Genomic DNA, 23817 nt, shown 5'->3' on the forward strand with positions numbered 1-23817 from the left:
AATGTGTGTGTCTTTATATAAAATAATTACACACGGTGCAAACACATAAACTATACTAAAAAACTTTTATTTTGTATGCGATTAATCGCAATTTCTCTTTGACAGCACTAATTTATATTATATATATAAAATAAATTATACATAAATATACAAATGTATATATACACATGTAAACATTTCTTAAATATATACATGCATGTTTGTGCATTTATCTATATAAAAAATTATTAAACACAATTCACACACATATACTCATGTATGTAAACCAAAACTTTTATTCGGCTATAGATTAATTGTGATTAATCGTTATGCATCTCTATATGGAAGTCAATGGGTACCATCAACTGTGTGCTTACCATAATTTATTTGATCAAAAATCTTAAAAACTCTTATACAGATTAAAAACAACATGAGGGTGAGTATATTAAGACATAATTTAAATATTTGGGGGTGAACTATAATTTTAATGGCACCTTTTTGTATTTTTGGGAGATTAGAGTGAATCCCCACCAACATTTGTTACATGAAAAGACACCAGAAAAAATCTTTGTTGGTGTTCTGCATATATTTGGCTTGACATAAAAAGAACTGTCATTTTAGGAGAATTATTCCTGTAAGGATCACTTCTTTTCCAAAACGTTAAAATAATGTGTTTTCTTAAACAGAACTTTACTGACTGGTGATATTAATTCTTCCACATTCCTTTATTTTCCAAAAATCTTCCCAAAATCCATACTGTAAATCACTTCCCAAAACATGAGTTTTTCCCACTTGCCTCATTACAATCCCAAACACCTTATTCACACCGTGAAGCTCACAATAAATCAAAAACATATTAACTCATCCAGAGTAATAAAAAACATAATAACCACAAACAAAACCTTCAATCCCTGTACATAACTTTCTCTTTCATCTGCTACTTCTTAAGTGCAAAGCAGTTCTTTATCTCCTTAAGCTTTTTGTCTCACCGAAAGCACATTTCTACAGCTACAGGTTAATAACCTCCGGTGGGATCAGAAGAATAAACCTCTATGGATGGCTCCCGGCGGTTTGTACTTACAACCAAGTCACATTGGAGGAGAGAATGGGCACGGAGTGCAGGTTCACTTCCACGCATTCCACCTCGGTCTTCATGCAGCCGCAGTTCTCCGGGTAAAGCTGCAGATCTGCACATGATCGATGTAGACACAGTGCTGAATTATGTTCGATGTGAAAAGCATTTCATGGCAAATAGACTTTGAGAGCAAGTCAATTCCCCACCAGATGCTTCTACAATGTCAAAAAACTGAGATTTATGCTGCATTACAGCAGACAGCGGTGGCTATAAATATGATGATCTGATGTTAGGGGGGAGAGACCAAGTTCCATAGTAATCAGCTGTGATCTCTTACATTTCTCAGTTGCCTCACTTACACTGTAAAAAATGGTCCAAAAATGTCGTCACTGGGCCATTACCTTTAAAAAGGCCCTAATATGTACCATTTGGGTATAGATATGTATGGTACCAATATGTACTTTGAGGTGCTAATAGGTACTTTTTCAAAGGGTACTGCCCCAGCAGGGCTATGCTTAGACTAGAGGTCTTCATGGGTCCACTTAGATTCGAAAACCCGAGGTCCAACCCAAGACCCGAGCGGGTTCGGGTATAATAATATCGACATCGGGTATGGGGTAACTTAAAATAAATGTGTTTTGCCGAACAGACCCGAGACGACCCAAACTATTCCACGTGTGTGCATAGATGTCCTTTACCAACCCCTCCTCTGTTTACCAAGAGCGATTGTGACATTGTGTGGCTGTCAATCAATTATAAATTTACATTTTAGTGGTAACCATGGTGTCGTCGTCAGATAACATTTGAAAATAAATGAAGCAGCGCCAAATTGGTTGCGAGCAGGGCTGCAGACTGCACACATTTACATTCTGGGTTAAAAAAAATGGTCATAGTCGGGTAAAGTTTTATCGGTTTAGACTCAGGTCGGGTCTTTCTTTAAAAAATAAAGATTTATGCACAGCGGGTTCGGGTAAAAAGTGATTCGGGTCATTTTGGGTCGGGTACATTTCTTTGGACCCGAGAAGAACTTTAGCTCAGACATTTTGAAGGGCAGTAGCCCAAGGGGGGAAACTGAGGGGGGGCACAATTAATATAGTTTTAACAAAATATTATAAATATGATGTGTTATAGATTAGTATCAACTAAGAGAAGTGATAATAATGGAAATGTACTTAATAACAAGAATAAAAGTGTGACAAAACAGCTTAATATTCTATAAGATTTACATGATGGAGCTTTAAATCCATGTTTGCAATGTTGAACTGCCTTTGCAGCCTCCATTTCCACTCTTTCTTCTGTTTTGTGAAAAAAAGTATTTAATATTTTTGTCTACAAAGTGCGCAAATTTTGTGTTATTTATATTAGATCTCATCGGGTACATTACTTTGATTAGTCAAGCACTGTAATACTAAGAATGTGGATACTTTGTTGTTATTTACTTGCTAAGTTTTTAGCACTTTTAGAAGACCGAGAGTAAATCATTACCGACAGAAATACAAAAACAAACTACCAAATTACTAATTCAGCAGATCTGAGGTAATGTAATGTAAATAAAACAAACTTTGGAAACGCAAGTAGTAACAGAATGCTTTGACCAAGGTTGGCGCTTGGGGAGAGGGGCACCTCAGCCGATTAGCCGACATTTTTGGACCATTTTTTCTGACAGTGTAGACACAAGTAGGATTAATTGTTTTGCTTGTGTGTCCTGACGAAAACAGTCTCCTGTTTCTCCTCTTGAGCCTCTCTTAAATTCTCCTAGGAGGTTGCCAAACAAAGTCTCCAAGACATTTCTATCTTAACGATGTCAAAAATGCCTTATTTCAACAAACAAATTATTTCAAGGCCCTATTAGTCTGAACTGCATTTTTATATTTTATCCTTGTTGCACTTAATTGTTTCAGTTTAATCAACTTGAATTTAAAGTTGATTTTAACTTTTTTGACTAGTTAGGAAATGCAGAACTACACATGATGAGTAGACACAGTGCTGAATTATGCTTAATGTAAAAAGCATTTCAAGGCAAATTGACTTTCCCCAAAGCAAATAAATTCCCCACCAGGTGCTTCTACAATGTCAAAAACTGAGATTTATGCTGCATTACAGCAGACAGCGGTGGCTCTAAATATGGGGATCTGATGAAATATTGTTAGGGGGTGAGAGCAAATTCCCTAGTTCTCAAATCTCACTTTCTTACATTCAAATATGCAATATAAAATAAAGGAACTGCCCTGAAGCTATGGCCTTAAGTTCAACAAATTAAGTCTGCCATGAGCAAAAAAAAAAACACAACACAATCTCATGGCAATTCGTATGTATTTTACACAGTGGCTTATTTGTAAAAATCATACAACCAAATTTTTATGATTTTGTAAGCTTTGTTTTCACCCATTGAGATTGGGTTTGGAGACAGAGTTATAGGGGGGTATCAGTTTAGTTGTTTTCCAGAGGCGGACACTACTTAAGTATTTTTCTTTCTACATTAAAGTAAATTTTCAAGTATTCGTATTTTATCAGTGTTTTTCTTTGGAAAACATATATAACAAAGCATACGATCATAATTTTTACTCCACTACATTTCATAATTTCAAGTTTTTGGTTTATATTTAATATAGTACATTCAACAGCTAGTAATTTTTTTACTTAAAGGATTAGTCCATGTTCTTTAAAAAATCCAGATAATTTACTCACCACCATGTCATCCAAAATGTTGATGTCTTTCTTTGTTCACTCGAGAAGAAATAATGTTTTTCGAGGAAAACATTCCAGGATTTTTCTCATTTTAATTGACTTTAATGGACACCAACACTTAACTCAACACTTAACAGTTTTTTTCAACAGAGTTTCAAAGGACTCTAAATGATCCCAAACGAGGCATTAGGGTCTTATCTAGCGAAACGATTGTCATTGTTGACAAGAAAAATAAAAAATATGCATTTTTTAGCCACAACTTCTCGTCTATCTCCGGTCATGTGACGTGCCAGCGCGACCTTAAGCAATACATCATCACATCAACAGGTCACGGATGACGTATGCGAAACTACACCCCAGTGTTTACAAGTGTGGAGAAAGAGGACCGTTCCAACGTTGTTGTATGTGGAATGATACTAATTAAAGTCTTTGTGTCAGTTTATTGTTTACAATGGTCCGCAAATGTGCGTTTATATGTAACACGTGACCTTTCCACGTCATTACGCATTTACGTGAGGTCACGCTGGCTCGTCACACGAACGGAGATAGACGAGAAGTGGTGGTTTAAAAGTGCATTTTTTTTTCTTGTCAAAAATGACAATCGTTTCGCTACATAAGACCCTTATGCCTCGTTTGGGATCATTTAGAGTACTTTGAAACCTCGTTGAAAAAAAACTGTTAAGTGTTGAGTTAAGTGTTGGGGTCCATTAAAGTCCATTAAAATGAGAAAAATCCTGGAATGTTTTCCTCAAAAAACATGATTTCTTCACGACTGAACAAAGAAAGACAACAACATTTGAATGACATGGTGGTGAATAAATTATCTGGAATTTTTTTAAAGAAAATTGACTAATCCTTTACTCAAGAAAAGTAGAAGTACCCAATTTTATGTAATTAGGTATTAAATCAATTTTTATATGCAATACACTGTATGATTTTATGCTTTGGAATGTAGTGAAAATTTTTTAGTAAAATAAAGTACTCAAGTAGTGTCCACCTCTGTTGTAACAATCGTATATTTTGTATGATTCACTTCATACAATTTTTTAGCCAGCTCATAAAATACGTACAAATTCCTGTAAGACCAGGTCGAAAATGTCTGGCTGCTAAAAGTGAGCTGTATCACCGTTTTGGACTAACTCTTTTCATTCCACTTCTGAAAAGCCCTCCACTAACCTAACGTAAGCAAATTTATGTGTTTTCTTTTCCAAAGGTAAGTAGATCAAGACGTACAGCAATCTTTGGGAAGGTCTTGTGGTTCTGTCTTCTTAATAGTGCGATCAAAGATGTCCGCCCATCCACTGTTGTCTCCTTCAGAAAGAAAAATCTTCGTATTAAATCGCGGATTACATCAGTGTTGCATAGACATCAGACTTAAAATTTGTTCTCCATTTTAACTCCAAACCTTTCATTTCCAGGCTATTTAAAACCGCTGAATTGGTTTATAATTGAGAGCAGACCCATCAATCTGGGACTGTTATCAGGATTTTAAAAAACTGGCAGAAATATATCATCTGGACTCACCACAGTGTTCCTCATCCGCTCCGTTCTTGCAGTCCTGGTGCCCATTACACTGAAGCACTTGGGGTAAACACACACTCAAGTTTCCACAAGGGAACTGGCCGAGGGGGCATCCCTCCGTCAATGCCCTGCTAGCCATCAAGGATGCTGTTGGCAGAGATGATAAAGGGGAAGAAGATGAGAAAGACATACGGTCTATCACAGCAATGTATCTTTGAGAACAACATGGACATGGATGAAAAGCGCTTTATATTACTGCAGTATTTTGTGCTTCTATGAGGGCTATGTTTAAATTGCTGAAAGTCATTCAATGAGACAAACTCGATCGAATGATTTAAACTAATTAGCATAAACAAAATGAGAGCCCAAACACAGTGTGTGCCAACAATACACTATATTTTATTGTTGGAAAATATGACATATAGAAAGATAGCCTTCTCACAGTCTGCTTTGCTTCTGACATGATAAAGAGAGACATTAGGGTATAAAAGGAGAACAATTTGCATTAACTCGCCAGTTTTTTGCAATAAAAATAACTCTCTTTAACAGCTTAATTTTGCATTTCTCGCTTGTGCTTTTTCTTATCTGCTTTCACTAAAACCAATCACAACTACCAAGTAAATTTGTGATAAATTGTGGCAACGGGTGGCCGTCGGCAATGCAAAGCTTTATCACAATGAAACATGATCTTGTTCCTGACAGCCATGTATACAAGAATAATGTTGTTTTGGTTTGTGGCTATGTCACATTTTCTGTAAAGCGTGTTATTTTTGGGTTAGCAAATGATGATTTAAAATATAAGATTATATGATATGATTAAACGTGGAGTGCAATACAGGTATGCAGACAGTTTTACAGTACTGTACTGTATGTTTACCGACATGCACATTGAATTTTAAGGGAACATCGTAAGTTTAAAATACTGTAAATGCCTTTTTTTCGGAAGGCAGACATCTACTGTTCTCATTTCACAAGTACATTTTTAGCTGTGATATTCATTTTTATCATTTGGAAAATTGCAACAATTTCTTAAAAGGGCCATGTCACAGGACTTTTTTAAGATCTCAAATAAATCTTTGGTGTCCCCAGAGCACATATGTGAAGTTTTAGCTCAAAATACCATATAAATAATTTATTATAGCATGTTAAAATTGCCACTTTGTAGGTGTGTGCAAAAATGTGCCGTTTTGGGTGTGTCCTTTAAAATGTACATGAGCTGATGAAATTCAAACACTGATCACCATGATGGTGGTTTGTTGAAATTGAAACTCAATTGTTCTGTGAATTATTTTCTCTCTGCACTAAATGGCAGTGCTGTGGTTGGATTTAGGGGTGGTTTTATTATAATAAGAGCTCCTTATGACATCATAAGGAGAGGCAAATTTCAACGACCTATTTTTTCATGTGCTTGTAGAGAATGGTGTACCAAAACTAAGTTACTGGGTTGATCTTTTTCATATTTTCTAGGTTGATAGCAGCACAAGGGACCCAATAATAGCACTTAAACATGGAAAAAGTCAGATTATCATGCCATGGCCCCTTTAAAGCACAAACACACAAAATCAACAAAGCAGTGACTTTTAAGAATAGTCATCATCTCCATACTGTACAGTACCACCTTAGGTCAAGAACACATGGATCAAGCCACATGCTATTAATGAAAAACAACTGCTCTGAACAGTATTTTTATGTTGTTTTAAAGCAATAACAGTAAGGCTGGGAAATAGAGAAGCCACATCCGGTATCTTAATAACCAGTTTTAGCTTTCGTAATTAGTTTGCTGTTTATTTTTGGACTAAAAAATAACTGCTTTTGCACTTTTGTTTGTCATTTAAATCTGTTTCACAGACTCCCTTCTGTCAGTTAAGTAAAATCCAGTTTTAACCCAGTTTATAAAATTGCCAACTTTTCCAGCCCCCATAAAAATCACAACTGTGATCTCTTTCATTTCTCAGTTGTTTTGCTTACACTGTCAAAAAATAAAGTGTCGAAAAAATGTTGTCACTGAGGCAGCACTATTTAAAAAGGCTATAATAAGTACAATTTGGGTACATACATGTATTGTATGGTACCAATATGTACCTTATGTGCATGTTAAATTTTTTACACTAATAAAACATATCAATAAGTACAATAAGTTAAAATCAACAAATAAAACGAAAAAAGTTTAAGTAGACAATATCAAAATAGGAGCCCTCCAGATTGTTTTATCCATTGTGGTGACCCTTGGTGTAGACAGAAGTAAGATTAAGGGCCCTATTTTAACGATCTGAAACGCAAGTGCGAAGCGCAAAGCGCAAGTGAGTTTGTGGGCGGATCTTGGGCGCTGCTGCTATTTTCCCGGCGGGAGAAATAACTCTTGCGCCAGGCGCAAATCAATAAGGGGTTGGTCTGAAGTAGGTTCATTATTCATAGGTGTGGTTTGGGCGTAACGTCAAATAAATCAGAACGTCATCCAACATTCCCTTTAAACGCAAGGGCGCAAGTTCCATGGCGGGTTGCTATTATTATGACGGATTTACCAGGCGCACGCCAGGAGCGGTTCACAGCCGAGGAGACCGACGTTCTTGTAAGAGCAGTCAAAGACAGAGAAGTTGTTTTGTATGGGGATAGGAGAAACCCGGCCAAATCAGCATCGGTTAAACAGGCTTGAGAGGAAATAGCCACAGTCTCATCAGCTGGCATCACCATCGTTGTGCCAAGCGCTACAAAGATGTGAGGAGAAGGGGGAATCCCAAGCTTGCCAGCATAAATCGGGCACGCCGTGTAATGGGAGGTGGATCTGCCTCAGGACCTGACGCCCGCAGAGGACATCGCTGCGTCCACCCTCAACGCTGAAAGGTTTTGGGGGCTTTGAAATCGGACCCAAGAAACGCAAGCAAGGTCCAACCCCAAACTACTCTTACAAATCAAGTTCATATACATTAAGGTTTCTTATGAAAACATTTTAATTATTATTTACATAAAATAAACGTAATACAGCCACACAACAAACGTATGAAAATATTTTAATCGTTATTTGCATGAGAATTTTTTAACGCAGCCACACAATAAATAAAAACTATCACCACAATGCTCACCACTATGATTTCCCTTATCTCATGTGTAAATATTTTTTATTGTAATAATTTATGATTTGCAAAAATAACTGTTGCATCTGTGTAGATTAGATAAGCAAAGTGTGTGCGCGTTGTGCACGCTATACTTTATGGTCAAGCATGCGCCCTTAAAATAGCATAATGAACCACGCGCAACGCGCCACTGACTTTAGACTAGTTTTTTTTGGTCAGTGGCGCAATTGTTTTTTGAAACTGGAAAATAGCACCAGGGATGGTTTGCGCCACAACACGCCTCCTTTTTTGCGCTGAACCGCCCAGGGAGCGCAAGTTCATTCCCTAGTTTGCCGACGTCAGCTGTGGAGGGAAAAACCCGCTGTGCGTTGGTGCAAAATACGAATGATACATGCGTCACTGACAAAGTCAATTGCGCTGGGTGCAAGATAGGGCCCTAAGTGTTTTGCTTAAGTGTCCCGAGAAAAACTGTTATCTCTTATCTATCCTCTTGAACATATCTTAAACTCCCCTCAGAGTTGCCAAACAAAGTCTCCAAGACATTTCAATCTGAATGAGGTCAAAAATGCCTTAACAAATTATTCCAAGACCTTATAATCTGAACTGCTTACTGTACTTTAAATTCTCAAAATATTTTACAGTGTAAAAATTCCTTGTTGCACTTAAATTTTTCAGTTTAAATAGCACCTATTGTCCAATTCACGTTTTTAAATTTCCTTTTGTGTTTAAGTGTGTATGACGTGAGTTATAGTCTCCAACGTAACATCTCTTTTCTTGAACTACAACAAACACACGGATTGTAGGCAACAGTTTACTTTCTGGGATTGGTCATGTAGACAAGACCGACATTATCATAATTCCCCTGGCTTCGGACTTACAGCCTGTTAGTTAACTCCTGTTACCATTGCATTGTGCGTGAATCTTTCAAACATGGTAAGGAGTGTCACATTTCTGGCTGACGTCAGAGGTATTCAGACCAATCACAACATACAGATTAGCTGGCCAATCTGGGACACAGAGCTTTCAAATTTGTGCGTTTCAGGAAGAGAGTGAAATCTGGAGCTACAAAAATGTACGGTATGTGGAAAATAATGTTTTTTAATCATAAACCACGCAAACACATTGTATTATACCAAATACACAAAATAACGTTTTTTTAATCAAACTTGATTGATTAAATATAAATCTATATGTTATAAAATATTTTTGCCCTTTTTCAGCAAAAATTACACAATTCCCAAACAATTAACGTCAGAGCACAGCAACAAATCAACAACAAACAAATCAACTTTCTCAAACTTTTTTTCATTTTAAAAATAATCAGTATAATGGCTACAAACTCTAACGACTCATGTCCAGAACAAGATTATTTGGTTGTATAATGGACAGCAAATTCAATCCACATCACAGTAATTTACGAGTCAAAGCTGATGAAGTGGCCAAATGCCAGATAAATGAACCAAGAAAAGAACAGGAAACTTAACCAATTACAATAAAAATGGTTTCATTGCCTGGCTGCAGGCTTAATGGATGCTATGATGTGGAACAGCCTTTTGACGTAAGTTTAAAAATCTATTTAGTCTATCTGTCAACATTCAAAAATAGATACACAACCAAAACAAATATTCAAATAACACACATAAAACAGACAACATAAATCAATGTTAAAAAGTGTCAGGTTTTAATTATGTTAAGTATGTATGCCTTTTACGGTGTACTTCAACACTAACTTTTTTCAAAAAACAAAATAGTCCCTTTCAGTCTTTTCTAAGTGAGAAATGTTTGACTGTTTCATGTAAAAACTCTGAGAGGAAGACCAGAAACCTAAAGTTACAGGTAATATGGAAAACTGTAGTCCCCACAACAGTGAGAAAATGGAAATGTGTGTGCTTTGTGTCAGGTCTGAATATATACTAATATTTATTCATAAATAAACATTTTGGCATATAAAATAAAGACTGGCACCATTATTTGGTATTTTCAAAGCTTAATCAATTACAGTGTCATGACAACCTTTGGCTAACAGAGTGATTAGGGTTTTTGCTATGATACAAGCTTTTAATGCACAAAGGATTACCTTAAAGGAGTAGTTCATCCAAATATAGAAATTCTGTCACCATTTATTCAAGGATTCAAAAATGACTCTTCCGTGAAAGATTTTTTCTATACAACAGCATTAAGCATGGGCTGTTAAATTTAAAAGTTACATTTAAAACATAAAAACAGTCCATATGACTCATATGCATTATATTCCAAATCTTATGTTTTTAGGGAGGAACAAAAGGAGTGAATATATAGTGGAGAGTGCGTGTATATCACTCTTAACCCAAAGTTAGTTATACTAGAAAATTGCATGGAAACCCATTTCACTAAATCATTTAAGTTTTACAAAGGGTGAACTAAACAGGTTAAGTGGTAGAACCTTTAGTGGGTGTAGCAGACCAATCAATTTGGCTTTAGTAGTCTTTACTAACACATTATTTTTATGAGGATATGTTTTATAAAATAACTAATAAGTTATGAACAAAAAAATGGTACATTGAACTTAAAATTTCTATTTCAGTAAACCTAATTTTAAGTAAATTTGCTTTGTCCAACATCTTCACTTATTAAATAGTTCAAAGATTTTCTATTTTTATTTATATACATTTTGTTTATTCAAACACTGAATTAACTTGATTCTCCACAGAAACACATACAAAAACTGCATTTTTTACTGGAGAAAAATACAATAAAATGTGCAGATCAGGGTTCACGTAGGTAAACACTGATCACCTGAACGGTGACTTCACAAAGTTATGATTTACAACAAAACAACATCAACAATATAAGAGCTTAAACCTATATGACATTTTATTAACAAATATTTAAATAGTTAAAACTCATAGTTCTTATTCTGTTATAAAGCATAAATAATCAAAATATTCAGGTGCAAAGGATTATGGGTATTCCTCACAACATGTACTGATAATTTTAAGTTCAGCTCACTTGAATGTTTTAGTTTAATGAATGTTGTACACTTAAAAGTTAAATAAACTAAGATTTTTAAGCATAGGTCCAAAACACAAAATATTAAGTGATGATTGTTTACTTCATTCTTTAAGTAAGGAATAATTGACGACAGGGTGTTAAATTATAAGAAAATAATGCACACCCAAGGTGATAATGCCGTAATAAAGAGTGAGTATATAATGGAGAATGAGTACCATAATAAAGAGTGATGATAAAATGGAGAGTGAGTACATGTATAAAAAGTGAGCGTATAATGGAGAGTGAGTACTGTAATAAAAAGTGATGATATAATGGAGAGTGGGTGCCGTAATAAAGAGTGAGTATATAATGGAGAGTGAGTACCATAATGAAAAGTGATGATATAATGGAAAGTGAGTACCGTAATGAAGAGTGAGTATATAATGGAGAGTGAGTACCGTAATACAGAGTGAGTAACATAATAAAGAGTGATGATATAATGGAGAGTGAGTACCGTAATAAAGAGTGAGTATTTAATGGAGAGTGAGTACCGTAATACAGAGTGAGTATATAATGGAGAGTGAGCATATAATGGAGAGTGAGTACCGTATTAAAGAGTGAGTATATAATGGAGAGTGAGCGTATAATGGAGAGTGAGTACTGTAATAAAAATTGATGATATAATGGAGAGTGGGTACCGTAATAAAGAGTGAGTATATAATGGAGAGTGAGTACCATAATGAAGAGTGAGAATACAATAGAGAGTGAGTACCGTAATACAGAGTGAGTAACATAATAAAGAGTGATGATATAATGGAGAGTGAGTACCGTAACAAAGAGTGAGTATTTAGTGAGTACCGTAATAGAGAGTGAGTATATAATGGAGAGTGAGCATATAATGGAGAGTGAGTACCGTAATAAAGAGTGAGTATATAATGGAGAGTGAGTACTACGGTGGCCCTGAAGTGCAAACCACAACAACAAATTACTGAACAACAACAACAAATTAAAAAACAGCACAACAAATTAAAAAACAACAACAAATTAAAAAACACAACAGCAAGTTAAAAAACACTACAGCAAATTAAAAAACACAACTAAAAATTAAAAAACACTACAACAAATTAAAAACACAACTACAAATTAAAACACTACAACAAAATAAAAAACCATAACAAAATAAAAAGCACAACAACAAGTTAAAAAAAAACACTACAACAAATTAAAAACACTACAACAAAATAAAAAACATAACAAAATAAAAAACACAACAGCAAGTTAAAAAAACACTACAACAAATTAAAAAACACTACAACAAAATAAAAAACAATTACAAAATTAAATACACTACAACAAATTAAAAAACACAACTACAAATTAAAAAACACAACAACAAATTAAAAACACAACTACAAATAAAAAACACAACTACATTAACCTACCGGAAGAGGTAGGTACCAGTGGGCAACATGAGACATCGCTGATTGGACGACAAATTACTGAACAACAACAACAAATTAAAAAACAGCACAGCAAATTAAAAAACACTGCCACAAATTAAAAAAACAACAACAAATTAAAAAACACAACAGCAAGTTAAAAAACACTACAGCAAATTAAAAAACACAACTAAAAATTAAAAAACACTACAACAAATTAAAAACACAACTACAAATTAAAACACTACAACAAAATAAAAAACCATAACAAAATAAAAAGCACAACAACAAGTTAAAAAAAACACTACAACAAATTAAAAACACTACAACAAAATAAAAAACATAACAAAATAAAAAACACAACAGCAAGTTAAAAAAACACTACAACAAATTAAAAAACACTACAACAAAATAAAAAACAATTACAAAATTAAAAACACTACAACAAATTAAAAAACACAACTACAAATTAAAAAACACAACAACAAATTAAAAACACAACTACAAATAAAAAACACAACTACATTAACCTACCGGAAGAGGTAGGTACCAGTGGGCAACATGAGACATCGCTGATTGGACGACAAATTACTGAACAACAACAACAAATTAAAAAACAGCACAGCAAATTAAAAAACACTGCCACAAATTAAAAAACAACAACAAATTAAAAAACACAACAGCAAGTTAAAAAACACTACAGCAAATTAAAAAACACAACTAAAAATTAAAAAACACTACAACAAATTAAAAACACAACTACAAATTAAAACACTACAACAAAATAAAAAACCATAACAAAATAAAAAGCACAACAACAAGTTAAAAAAAAAACACTACAACAAATTAAAAACACTACAACAAAATAAAAAACATAACAAAATAAAAAACACAACAGCAAGTTAAAAAAACACTACAACAAATTAAAAAACACTACAACAAAATAAAAAACAATTACAAAATTAAAAACACTACAACAAATTAAAAAACACAACTACAAATTAAAAAACACAACAACAAATTAAAAACACAACTACAAATAAAAAACACAACTACATTAACCTACCGGAAGAGGTAGGTACCAGTGGGCAACATGAGACATCGCTGATTGGACGACAAATTACTGAACAACAACAACAAATTAAAAAACAGCACAGCAAATTAAAAAACACTGCCACAAATTAAAAAACAACAACAAATTAAAAAACACAACAGCAAGTTAAAAAACACTACAGCAAATTAAAAAACACAACTAAAAATTAAAAAACACTACAACAAATTAAAAACACAACTACAAATTAAAACACTACAACAAAATAAAAAACCATAACAAAATAAAAAGCACAACAACAAGTTAAAAAAAAACACTACAACAAATTAAAAACACTACAACAAAATAAAAAACATAACAAAATAAAAAACACAACAGCAAGTTAAAAAAACACTACAACAAATTAAAAAACACTACAACAAAATAAAAAACAATTACAAAATTAAAAACACTACAACAAATTAAAAAACACAACTACAAATTAAAAAACACAACAACAAATTAAAAACACAACTACAAATAAAAAACACAACTACATTAACCTACCGGAAGAGGTAGGTACCAGTGGGCAACATGAGACATCGCTGATTGGACGACACTGCAGTACGGCTTTTGAACCGGAAGTTATTCTTCCTGTAGCGTGTGGTTTGGAGAGGAGGAAGGACAGCAAAATGTTTTGCCCAAACTGCGGAAAAGAATTGGTTGAGCCGTCCCCGAACTTTTGCAGCGGCTGTGGCAAAAGGCTTAAAGAAATATCTACCATCAGAGACACCCAACAACCTTCGAGTAAGTTAATAAGAATAGTGTAATGCTTACGTTGCTTGTGGATGTAACGTTAGTTTACTACTAACGTTAGCGGTTTCTAGACCGTACCCTTAGCCGACACCAGCAGCTGCTACGTTTGGGTCATCTGTAAAATTCATGTTTGAAAAAAGCGCTACAGGAAGAATAACTTCCGGTTCAAGAGCTGAACTGCAGTGTCGTCCAATCAGCGATGTCTCATGTTGCCCACTGGTACCTACCTCTTCCGGTAGGTTAATGTAGTTGTGTTTTTTAATTTGTAGTTGTGTTTTTAATTTGCTGTAGTGTTTTTTTAATTTGTTGTTGTTTTTTAATTTGTTGCAGTGTTTTTTTAATTTGTTGTAGTGTTTTTTAATTTGTTGTAGTGTTTTTAATTTGTTGTAGTGTTTTTTAATTTGCTGTAGTGTTTTTTTATTTGCTGTAGTGTTTTTTTAATTTGTTGTTGTTTTTTAATTTGTTGTTGTTGTTTAGTAATTTGTTGTTGTGGTTTGCACTTCAGGGCCACCGTAGAGTACCCTAAAAAGTGAGTATATAATGGAGAGTGAGTACATGTATAAAGAGTGAGCGTATAATGGAGAGTGAGTACTGTAATAAAAAGTGTGATATAATGGAGAGTGGGTACCATAATAAAGAGTGAGTATATAATGGAGAGTGAGTACCATAATGAAAAGTGATGATATAATGGAGAGTGAGTACCGTAATGAAGAGTGAGTATATAATGGAGAGTGAGTACCGTAATACAGAGTGAGTATATAATGGAGAGTGAGTAACATAATAAAGAGTGATGATACAATGGAGAGTGAGTACCGTAATACAGAGTGAGTATATAATGGAGAGTGAGCATATAATGGAGAGTGAGTACCGTAATGAAGAGTGAGTATATAATGGAGAGTGAGTACCATAATGAAAAGTGATGATATAATGGAGAGTGAGTACCGTAATGAAGAGTGAGTATATAATGGAGAGTGAGTAACATAATAAAGAGTGATGATACAATGGAGAGTGAGTACCGTAATAAAGAGTGAGTATATAATGGAGAGTGAGTACCCTAAAAAGTGAGTATATAATGGAGAGTGAGTACATGTATAAAGAGTGAGCGTATAATGGAGAGTGAGTACTGTAATAAAAAGTGTGATATAATGGAGAGTGGGTACCATAATAAAGAGTGAGTATATAATGGAGAGTGAGTACCATAATGAAAAGTGATGATATAATGGAGAGTGAGTACCGTAATGAAGAGTGAGTATATAATGGAGAGTGAGTACCGTAATACAGAGTGAGTATATAATGGAGAGTGAGTAACATAATAAAGAGTGATGATACAATGGAGAGTGAGTACCGTAATACAGAGTGAGTATATAATGGAGAGTGAGCATATAATGGAGAGTGAGTACCGTAATGAAGAGTGAGCATATAATGGAGAGTGAGTACCATAATGAAAAGTGATGATATAATGGAGAGTGAGTACCGTAATGAAGAGTGAGTATATAATGGAGAGTGAGTAACATAATAAAGAGTGATGATACAATGGAGAGTGAGTACCGTAATACAGAGTGAGTATATAATGGAGAGTGAGCATATAATGGAGAGTGAGTACCGTAATAAAGAGTGAGTATATAATGGAGAGTGAGTACCCTAAAAAGTGATTATATAATGGAGAGTGAGTACATGTATAAATAGTGAGCGTATAATGGAGAGTGAGTACTGTAATAAAAAGTGATGATATAATGGAGAGTGGGTACCGCAATAAAGAGTGAGTATATAATGGGGAGTGAGTACCATAATGAAAAGTGATGATATAATGGAAAGTGAGTACCGTAATAAAGAGTGAGTATATAACGGAGTGTGAGTGAGTACCATAATAAAAAGTGATGATATAATAGAGAATCAGTACCATAATAAAGAGTATATATATAATGGAGAGTGAGTACCGTAATAAAGAGTGAGTATATAATGGAGAGTGAGTACCCTAAAAAGTGAGTATATAATGGAGAGTGAGTACATGTATAAATAGTGAGCGTATAATGGAGAGTGAGTACTGTAATAAAAAGTGATGATATAATGGAGAGTGGGTACCGCAATAAAGAGTGAGTATATAATGGAGAGTGAGTACCATAATGAAAAGTGATGATATAATGGAAAGTGAGTACCGTAATAAAGAGTGAGTATATAACGGAGTGTGAGTGAGTACCATAATAAAAAGTGATGATATAATAGAGAATCAGTACCATAATAAAGAGTATATGGAGAGTGAGTACCGTAATGAAAAGTGATGATATAATAGAGACTGAATACCGTAATGAAGAGTGATGATAAAATGGAGATTGGAGAGTGAGAACATGAATAAAGAGTAAGTGTATAATGGAGAGTGAGCTTATATAAAAGAGTGCAAGTACATAATAAAGAGTGTATAAAATGAAGAGTGTACAAAGTTTGTACTTTTATGTGAACTATTCCTTTACAATATTTCAGTCAGATGCGCAGTGAGAGGGATAAAAGGGATTAACGTAAACTAAACTACAAATTCCCCACCTCCCTTTCATCCCTAATTCCCGTAACCATACTGACAGGTCCAGTGAGGCCTGGCTTGTTTCAGTCTCATAACCGAAAATCTGTTTTACTGCATTACTGAACATGTCATGGTTTAAGATCATACCAAAAGAAACATGCTTCTTCACAAAGGTCAGGGGAACACTTTGAAAGGTGTACTGAGATCCAAGAACCGCAGAAGGCTACTTCATGTTTCTGACACATCTACCGGACTTCTCCGCTTGTGGCATTTGAGCTTTTTTGCAGAGACCTTTAAACTGGAAAAACACATATTCCCAGTCTGGGAATGCAATTATTTACACTGTAAAATCCAGATGCCCATTTTAAGAGGAAGATAAATACATCCCACTCAACACATATTCAGAGAACATACTGCAAAAGTGGCACGCAGGGATTGCAAAACAGATTTATACACCCATTTAAACTATTGGAAAGATTAGTGCTGTGAAAACTAGAATTACTAAGAAATGTTGTTTACATATTCGCTGGTTATGGTCCTAATAGATGCCCATCAGTTGAAATAATGATTTATTAATTAAGTAAAAACAAAGCCTTAAGACGTCTTGTTTGCTTATAAACATTTTCTATAAAGATTTAATACAATACTTAATTGCAAAGTTTAAAGGCATGAAGTGAGGACTGCAAACTTTATTTTAAAGCAAAAAAACATTTTTAAATCAGATAAAAAAGCAAATGTTTAAGACTGTGCCCAAAATTTCTTTAGTCAGGGTTCTAGCTATACAAAGCATTGTAAATTATGTAATCAAAAAACTTTTTTTTCAAAATGATTGATTTAAAGTGCACTAAATACAAAAACAAAAGTTTAATCTTTAGTGTGATTTTAAACCAATCAAGTAAGTAAGTTTTAACAAGTTTTATAGTCTACACTGTCAAAAAAAAGGTTTAAAGTTTGTACCTTTTCTGTCAATGAGGTGGTACCCTCAAAGGTTCAGTTTTGTACCTTTTATGGCTATACAACACATTGAAATGTTGTACCTTTTGGGTCCTATTGTGTACCTTTTAAGGACCAATTTTGTACAAAATAAATGTTAGTGGTACAAAATATTTATTTGTACCTTTGAAGGTAAAAAATAGGTCCTTAAGGTATAATATTGTACCCCAAAAAGTACAACATTTCAATGTGTTGTATACCCATTAAAGGTACAAAACTGAACCTTTGAGGGTACCACCCCAGTGACAGAAAAGGTACAATTTTAAACCTTTTTTTCTGACAGTGTACTAACTTAATAGGAAACTGGTATAAAATCAAATGAATACAAATATTTTAAATAATAGACTTAAGCATATATCATTACTTTTATACAAATTCTATACATTTTCAATAAGCAACTCGCCTTGGGAAAAAAAATAAATGAAACTTTTAATACTAAAAAAATTGACTGTTGTGCTTAAATTAGGTTTTGGTGGTCATTTTAGGGATCAGTTTTTTTTACTTAAAAAAAAATTTGTTGTGAGCCATAAGAGCTTGAAAACTCCTCCTAGGCATCTTTAAAAAAGTGTCTTACCAATCAAAAAGCAATAACCTCTATTTGAAGTTCCTACTTGTGTACAAACATTTGACAAACATCTTAAAATAACCAGATTCACAAACATTCTTAATCATCAGCATCACAAAACATCTTTCTCATATTCAAGTAGGAATTTTTCACCAATGGCTTCTGGGTTCAAATGAACACAAACATCCTGGTGACATGTTTGTGCTCAAGGGATCAAGACTGAAATGGGAACAAATTAACAAGCAGCACGAAACTGGGATCTAAACACAACACAAACAATGAGCACATTCACAACAAATGTGCACTGATAAGGAAACAATGCGCAACAAATGATGCCAAAATGCAAACCAATAAGTTAATAAAATTGGACAACCATGGAATTTCTTCCACATTTGTGCACTAGAACTATTGAGGCTTTACGGGTGATTCATATTAGAGATGGGTACAAACTCATTTGAGATACTAACATCTGGAAAGAGAACTGAATATGACAATGGCAAAAGGCTTTTTAAGGCAATGTTGCCAGGCAACCATACTGGTAAAGGAATGAGATACTGACCAACCAGTTCTGATGATACAATTTTCTGTAAGAGAGACTGATGAGTTTTTGATTTATTGTTGTGGATTTTTTTGTGTCTCAAATCATATAATAAATATACAATAGCCCTTTAATCCTTTAATCAGATGTTACAAAATCTATATTCAGAATTCAAGTATTCGTCACAAAACTTGAAAACATTTCCAAGAACAAAATGATCAAAACACTTGTTATGCCAATACCCCGCACCTCCTCATACACACAGATAGGCTACACCACAAAAGCAAAAGAGTAAAAAAAAAAAAAAATGTAAAACAATATCACATTAGGTAACACATCTAAAAATAAACCCTGACAAGCTGGAAAATGTATGCGGATATACTTTGGAAAGTACAGGATATTTTGAACAGTGTTGGGTCTAAGTAGTTATTAAGTGATACGTTTTATTTAGTTTTATTTAATTTAATTTCAGTTATTTCTGATGTAATTGAACTAAATAGGGTTTTATAGAGTGAAGAACAATTATAATTGTGGGTTTAACATCAATATGTAAAGTCTAACATTGAAATGCATGTTTTTTATTCCTCCTTCTCACTTTTAATAATTTGTACAAATAATGGAAAAGTCAAATTAACTGGTTGGTTATTATTAGACATAATATTAATGCTATATTGGCTGTTTATTAAAAACTTAAAAGCAAATATTAATGTCTAATTCTGCAAAACCTTATTATACATCCTTAATCCAACCCAATTCCTACCAATACTTAAACTTAACTTCTTTACTAAGTATTAATAAGCAGTAATTAGGTGCATATTGAGGCAAAAGTTAATACTAAAGTGTGGCCAGATTATTATTTATTCGAAAAAATTAAAAGAGCCGTTTCATGCCAATCCTTGTATTATTTATTAAATAGGATTTATATATTTTTTCAAACAGTGCCACTCCTATTGCTGAAACTGTATCATTCTCTATTTACTGTACACAGCCAGGAGTTGCATATGTTGTAAAAAATGTCTGTGTGCTATGTGTAAACAGATCCAGAGAAAACCCCACGCAAAGGCTACGAAATAGAAAAACAATGTGTCCCAGATATAAAATAAGAAACATATAAGTGAAAACAAGGCCATAACAGATTGATAATATCGGCATGCGGCAACACGATGCAGTGAAGGTACAAGAAAGGAGCCTGGGCCCCTGTCCATGGTGCCAGGTGTTCATTTGTTAAAGCCCGTCACAGTGAAATGAGCGGCTGTCGCTCCTGTCTCACATTATTTCAGTAGAAATGAGAGGCACAAAACACTGTTCATCTGTTTATGGTTCCGCAACGGGCCAGGCCATTACCTGAACGCTTCAAAATCGAAAAGAAATACAAGCATGCCCGGAGGCAAAGTATAGCTTAGTTATAAGCAGTAGTTTAATAGAGCGAGGGACTGTGGGTGCCGACCTGTTAAAGTTGATTAAGTCATAACTGATCCTTGATGTACAACTAATGAACAACAAAGGTCCCTGCGCCACTTAATTTGTATTCAACCTGCTGTCTACATCTCAGGTCTTTGACATTGCCACTTAAAAGTGCAGAGTCAGATACACAATGAATCCAGCTCTCGATGAGAAATCAATCAAGCATCTGGTCAGATGCTGATATATTACAAATCCTGAACAGATTTTGGACTGTAAATCATGTGAAATATTATGTCTTTGAGCAAACATAACCAAAATCCTATGCCACAGGGAAAAAAGAATCTAACACACTTACTGTAATTGTATGTAAATACTATGTAACATTTTATTTTTTGCATTCAAATACAATCGGAGTTAAAAAGTAGAAGGTTTGCTGGTTAGATGTGCATTTCATTTATTTCTCATTTAAGCCACTGGCATTAGATTTCTTTCCCATGCATTGTTTGCTTGATCCACCGTATTTCACTTCTTTTTGACATTCTAGCTCTTGTAACCCTATATTTGTGTGTACGGTGTGACCTCACACAGCTCCATTTAAAAAAAAAGCAAAATTTTGAATTGACAAAATGCATTAAATATCCTTCAAAAAACTGTACATTATATGTTTTGGTGTTCAGATGCCACAAATAATTGCAAAATAAATTTACAGATTATAAAAGTATAATAAGAGGACAAGCTGTATCAGTTTATTTTTGCAGATTGTAAAAATTGTGTGGTTTTATTATATTTTTCTGCAATATTGAAGCAAATCAGCTTCATACTGCACTTTGATCGGATCAGATTTAAAAACACTGATGTTACAAACTTTGAACACGAAATTAAAGAGATATTTCGTAATTTTACATGCAAAAACATCACACACAAAAAACCTGAAATGGAAGTTAGCATCCCATCCTGAACTTTTAAAGTAAAAGTACTATGCGGGTATTATAATTAAAACTGAATAATAATTAAGTAAATTAAAAGAGGTTAATATAAACCTCTATATAATGTTACAATTCAATGAAGAAAAATCAGATGAACAAACAATTGATCAGTACACAACCTAAAATACATTAGAAATAATCCAAATAAAAAAAACGACGGACTTTTTATTTATTTATTACGCGTGCTTACGTGTCACATCTTCTCAAAATGTTTACGTTCACATAGGCTGCTCATTGAAACCTGCTCGTCTTTCGATGCCAAACCTTGCACTTAGTAAGCAGAGTATAACTTATTCAATACATGTAGCCTACGATTGACAACCCTTGCCAAAGACCGCAGTGCGCACTGGCCGGGACGCAATTCAATTTAGTACATGTGCGTATTAAAGCCACCTGAGTTATCAGTCCACCATTTCAAGCTCAACATGACATACATCATGCGCCTTACAAAACTTCGTCCAAAACGAGACATGACGAGCGTTGACAAAAAACAGCATCCCTCACTGTGACAGAGAGTTTACGTTTTGTTATTGCGTTAAAAGTTATGTGAAGTTTTAAAGTGTATGTAGTTAAACCAGTGAGATATTGGGATGACAAGGAACAGAGTGTACTGCAAGAAGAGTCAAAAGTTCCTCAGAGGTCTGACACGAGCGCTTTTTTCTGAGAGAGCTGTGCGCGAGGATAACATACAAAACGTTGAAATATAGTCTTGAACACTGGCAGCAAACAGCATTATGATAAATAAAGAAGAAACGTAACGAGGACATCTTATCCGGGGCGAATTCATTCTTTATAAATTTACGAGGATCTGAAAATTAAATTTACATCAACGTCGAATAAAACATCAGTAAATGCTTCATTAAAATAATGGAAAGCCCTTTTATGAAGGAGATCAAAATGAGAGTTAAGGTGAACTTAAAAAATAAGAAAACGCTATCTATCTAAATGACACTACCAGATAATGAAAGATAACAAAGTGTTTTACCTTCGGTTTCCAGCCTGGAGTTGTGAATGAGAAGAATAATGATGGTTAATTCCAGCAGAGGGTTTGGAGGATATCTGAAGGGATTCATGATCTAGGCTATGTCTCACAGCGATTCTTCACAAGCATACATGACCGACTCCAAATCAAAGGCTATTCCCAAATCAGAAGGAAGATGCACTCAGGCGGGATTTCTCAGTGATGAACGGAACAGCATCGCGCGTCCGTAAGGTCCAACTTGCCGCCTTCTGTCACCTGCGCTGTGTTCGGCGCGAACTGGGGGGCGTGATGAACTCTTTTGATCCGTCCTTTGTTGTAAAGCCGAGACCGACGTTATTCATTGACGCGTGGTTTGGGGATAATAAACAATTACGTGGTAAAGCTAGAGGTCGTCGTTCTCGTTTTACACATTCGCGTAAGTTTTAGCATTTATTTATAAAACGTCAGTGCGGAAACTGGCGGACACGCCGAGCACCCTTGTAAGCACCTGAAAATTAATGTGAATGAATGCGATGTCTAATAAGCCGGACAATGAAATGGCTGTTTAATTTCGTAAAGTAGCTAATATTATGAACCCAACTGTCTCTGTTATTTGGCAGTTAAATCCAGCACACGATAGCTTTCAACTTATCTCGACTTTCCTTTGGTTTATTTCCCACAAAATACGCTCAAAGCCTTACCCTTTGAAATACCCATCGAGAGATCAAAGCGGTACTTATTAGCAATTATCATGTATTTTAAAAAATTATGTACGCTACTAAGTTTTTATAAGCATCCGATAATGGTAGATGAAACAGAAACAGCAGACAGGCTGTAGTGCCGTGTGTCATGCAGCGTGTGCTGACTGAAGTGCTGAAAGATTTTCTTCAGTTCCAGTTTGTCTTTATATAGTAAGTAGGTTAGCTCATATTCTGCTCCAATAGCACTATTCAACTCCTCCGTACACGGCACGCGCAAATAAAACACCGGAATCGACCGAATAAGTCAAACATACTGCATTGTCCTTATCTACAGTACAGTTACACCACATGCAACTTGTTGGACAATTCCAGTGAATAAATTGCTTCATGACGTCAGATTATTATCTCAGTCGGTTTAATCCTGATTGACAGAATATGCTTAAGGGCGACAAGGGTGTTACATTCCCGCAATAAAAAATGAACGTGACACAGGTATAAAATAGGCTAATAAAAATATTGTAAAAGTGATTTGGAAAGGTAGGAGTTGCTGGGCAGTGTTGGGTGT

At 34.5% G+C, this 23817-nt stretch overlaps 1 protein-coding gene across 2 annotated transcripts in view; it reads right to left on the bottom strand.

The window, feature by feature from the left end:
* The window catches only part of rxfp2a (relaxin family peptide receptor 2a), a 62607-nt gene extending 38993 nt beyond the window's left edge, over positions 1–23614 (bottom strand). Inside the window, exons 1-4 of one of the 2 annotated variants that reach the window (XM_065260131.2) lie at positions 22576–23614; positions 5267–5410; positions 4976–5053; positions 1061–1166 (exon numbers count right to left, since the gene is read on the bottom strand). In XM_065260131.2, coding sequence (XP_065116203.1) covers positions 1061–1166; positions 4976–5053; positions 5267–5410; positions 22576–22663 — 416 coding nt within the window. In that variant the 5' untranslated portion in view covers positions 22664–23614. Of the gene's footprint in view, positions 1–1060; positions 1167–4918; positions 5054–5266; positions 5411–22575 lie in introns of those variants that run through there. The other variant, XM_065260138.1, reaches the window with a different exon arrangement.
* Positions 23615–23817: the final 203 nt, after the last annotated feature.

This window comes from Paramisgurnus dabryanus, chromosome 10, assembly GCF_030506205.2.
Source record: "Paramisgurnus dabryanus chromosome 10, PD_genome_1.1, whole genome shotgun sequence".
NCBI lineage: Eukaryota > Metazoa > Chordata > Actinopteri > Cypriniformes > Cobitidae > Paramisgurnus > Paramisgurnus dabryanus.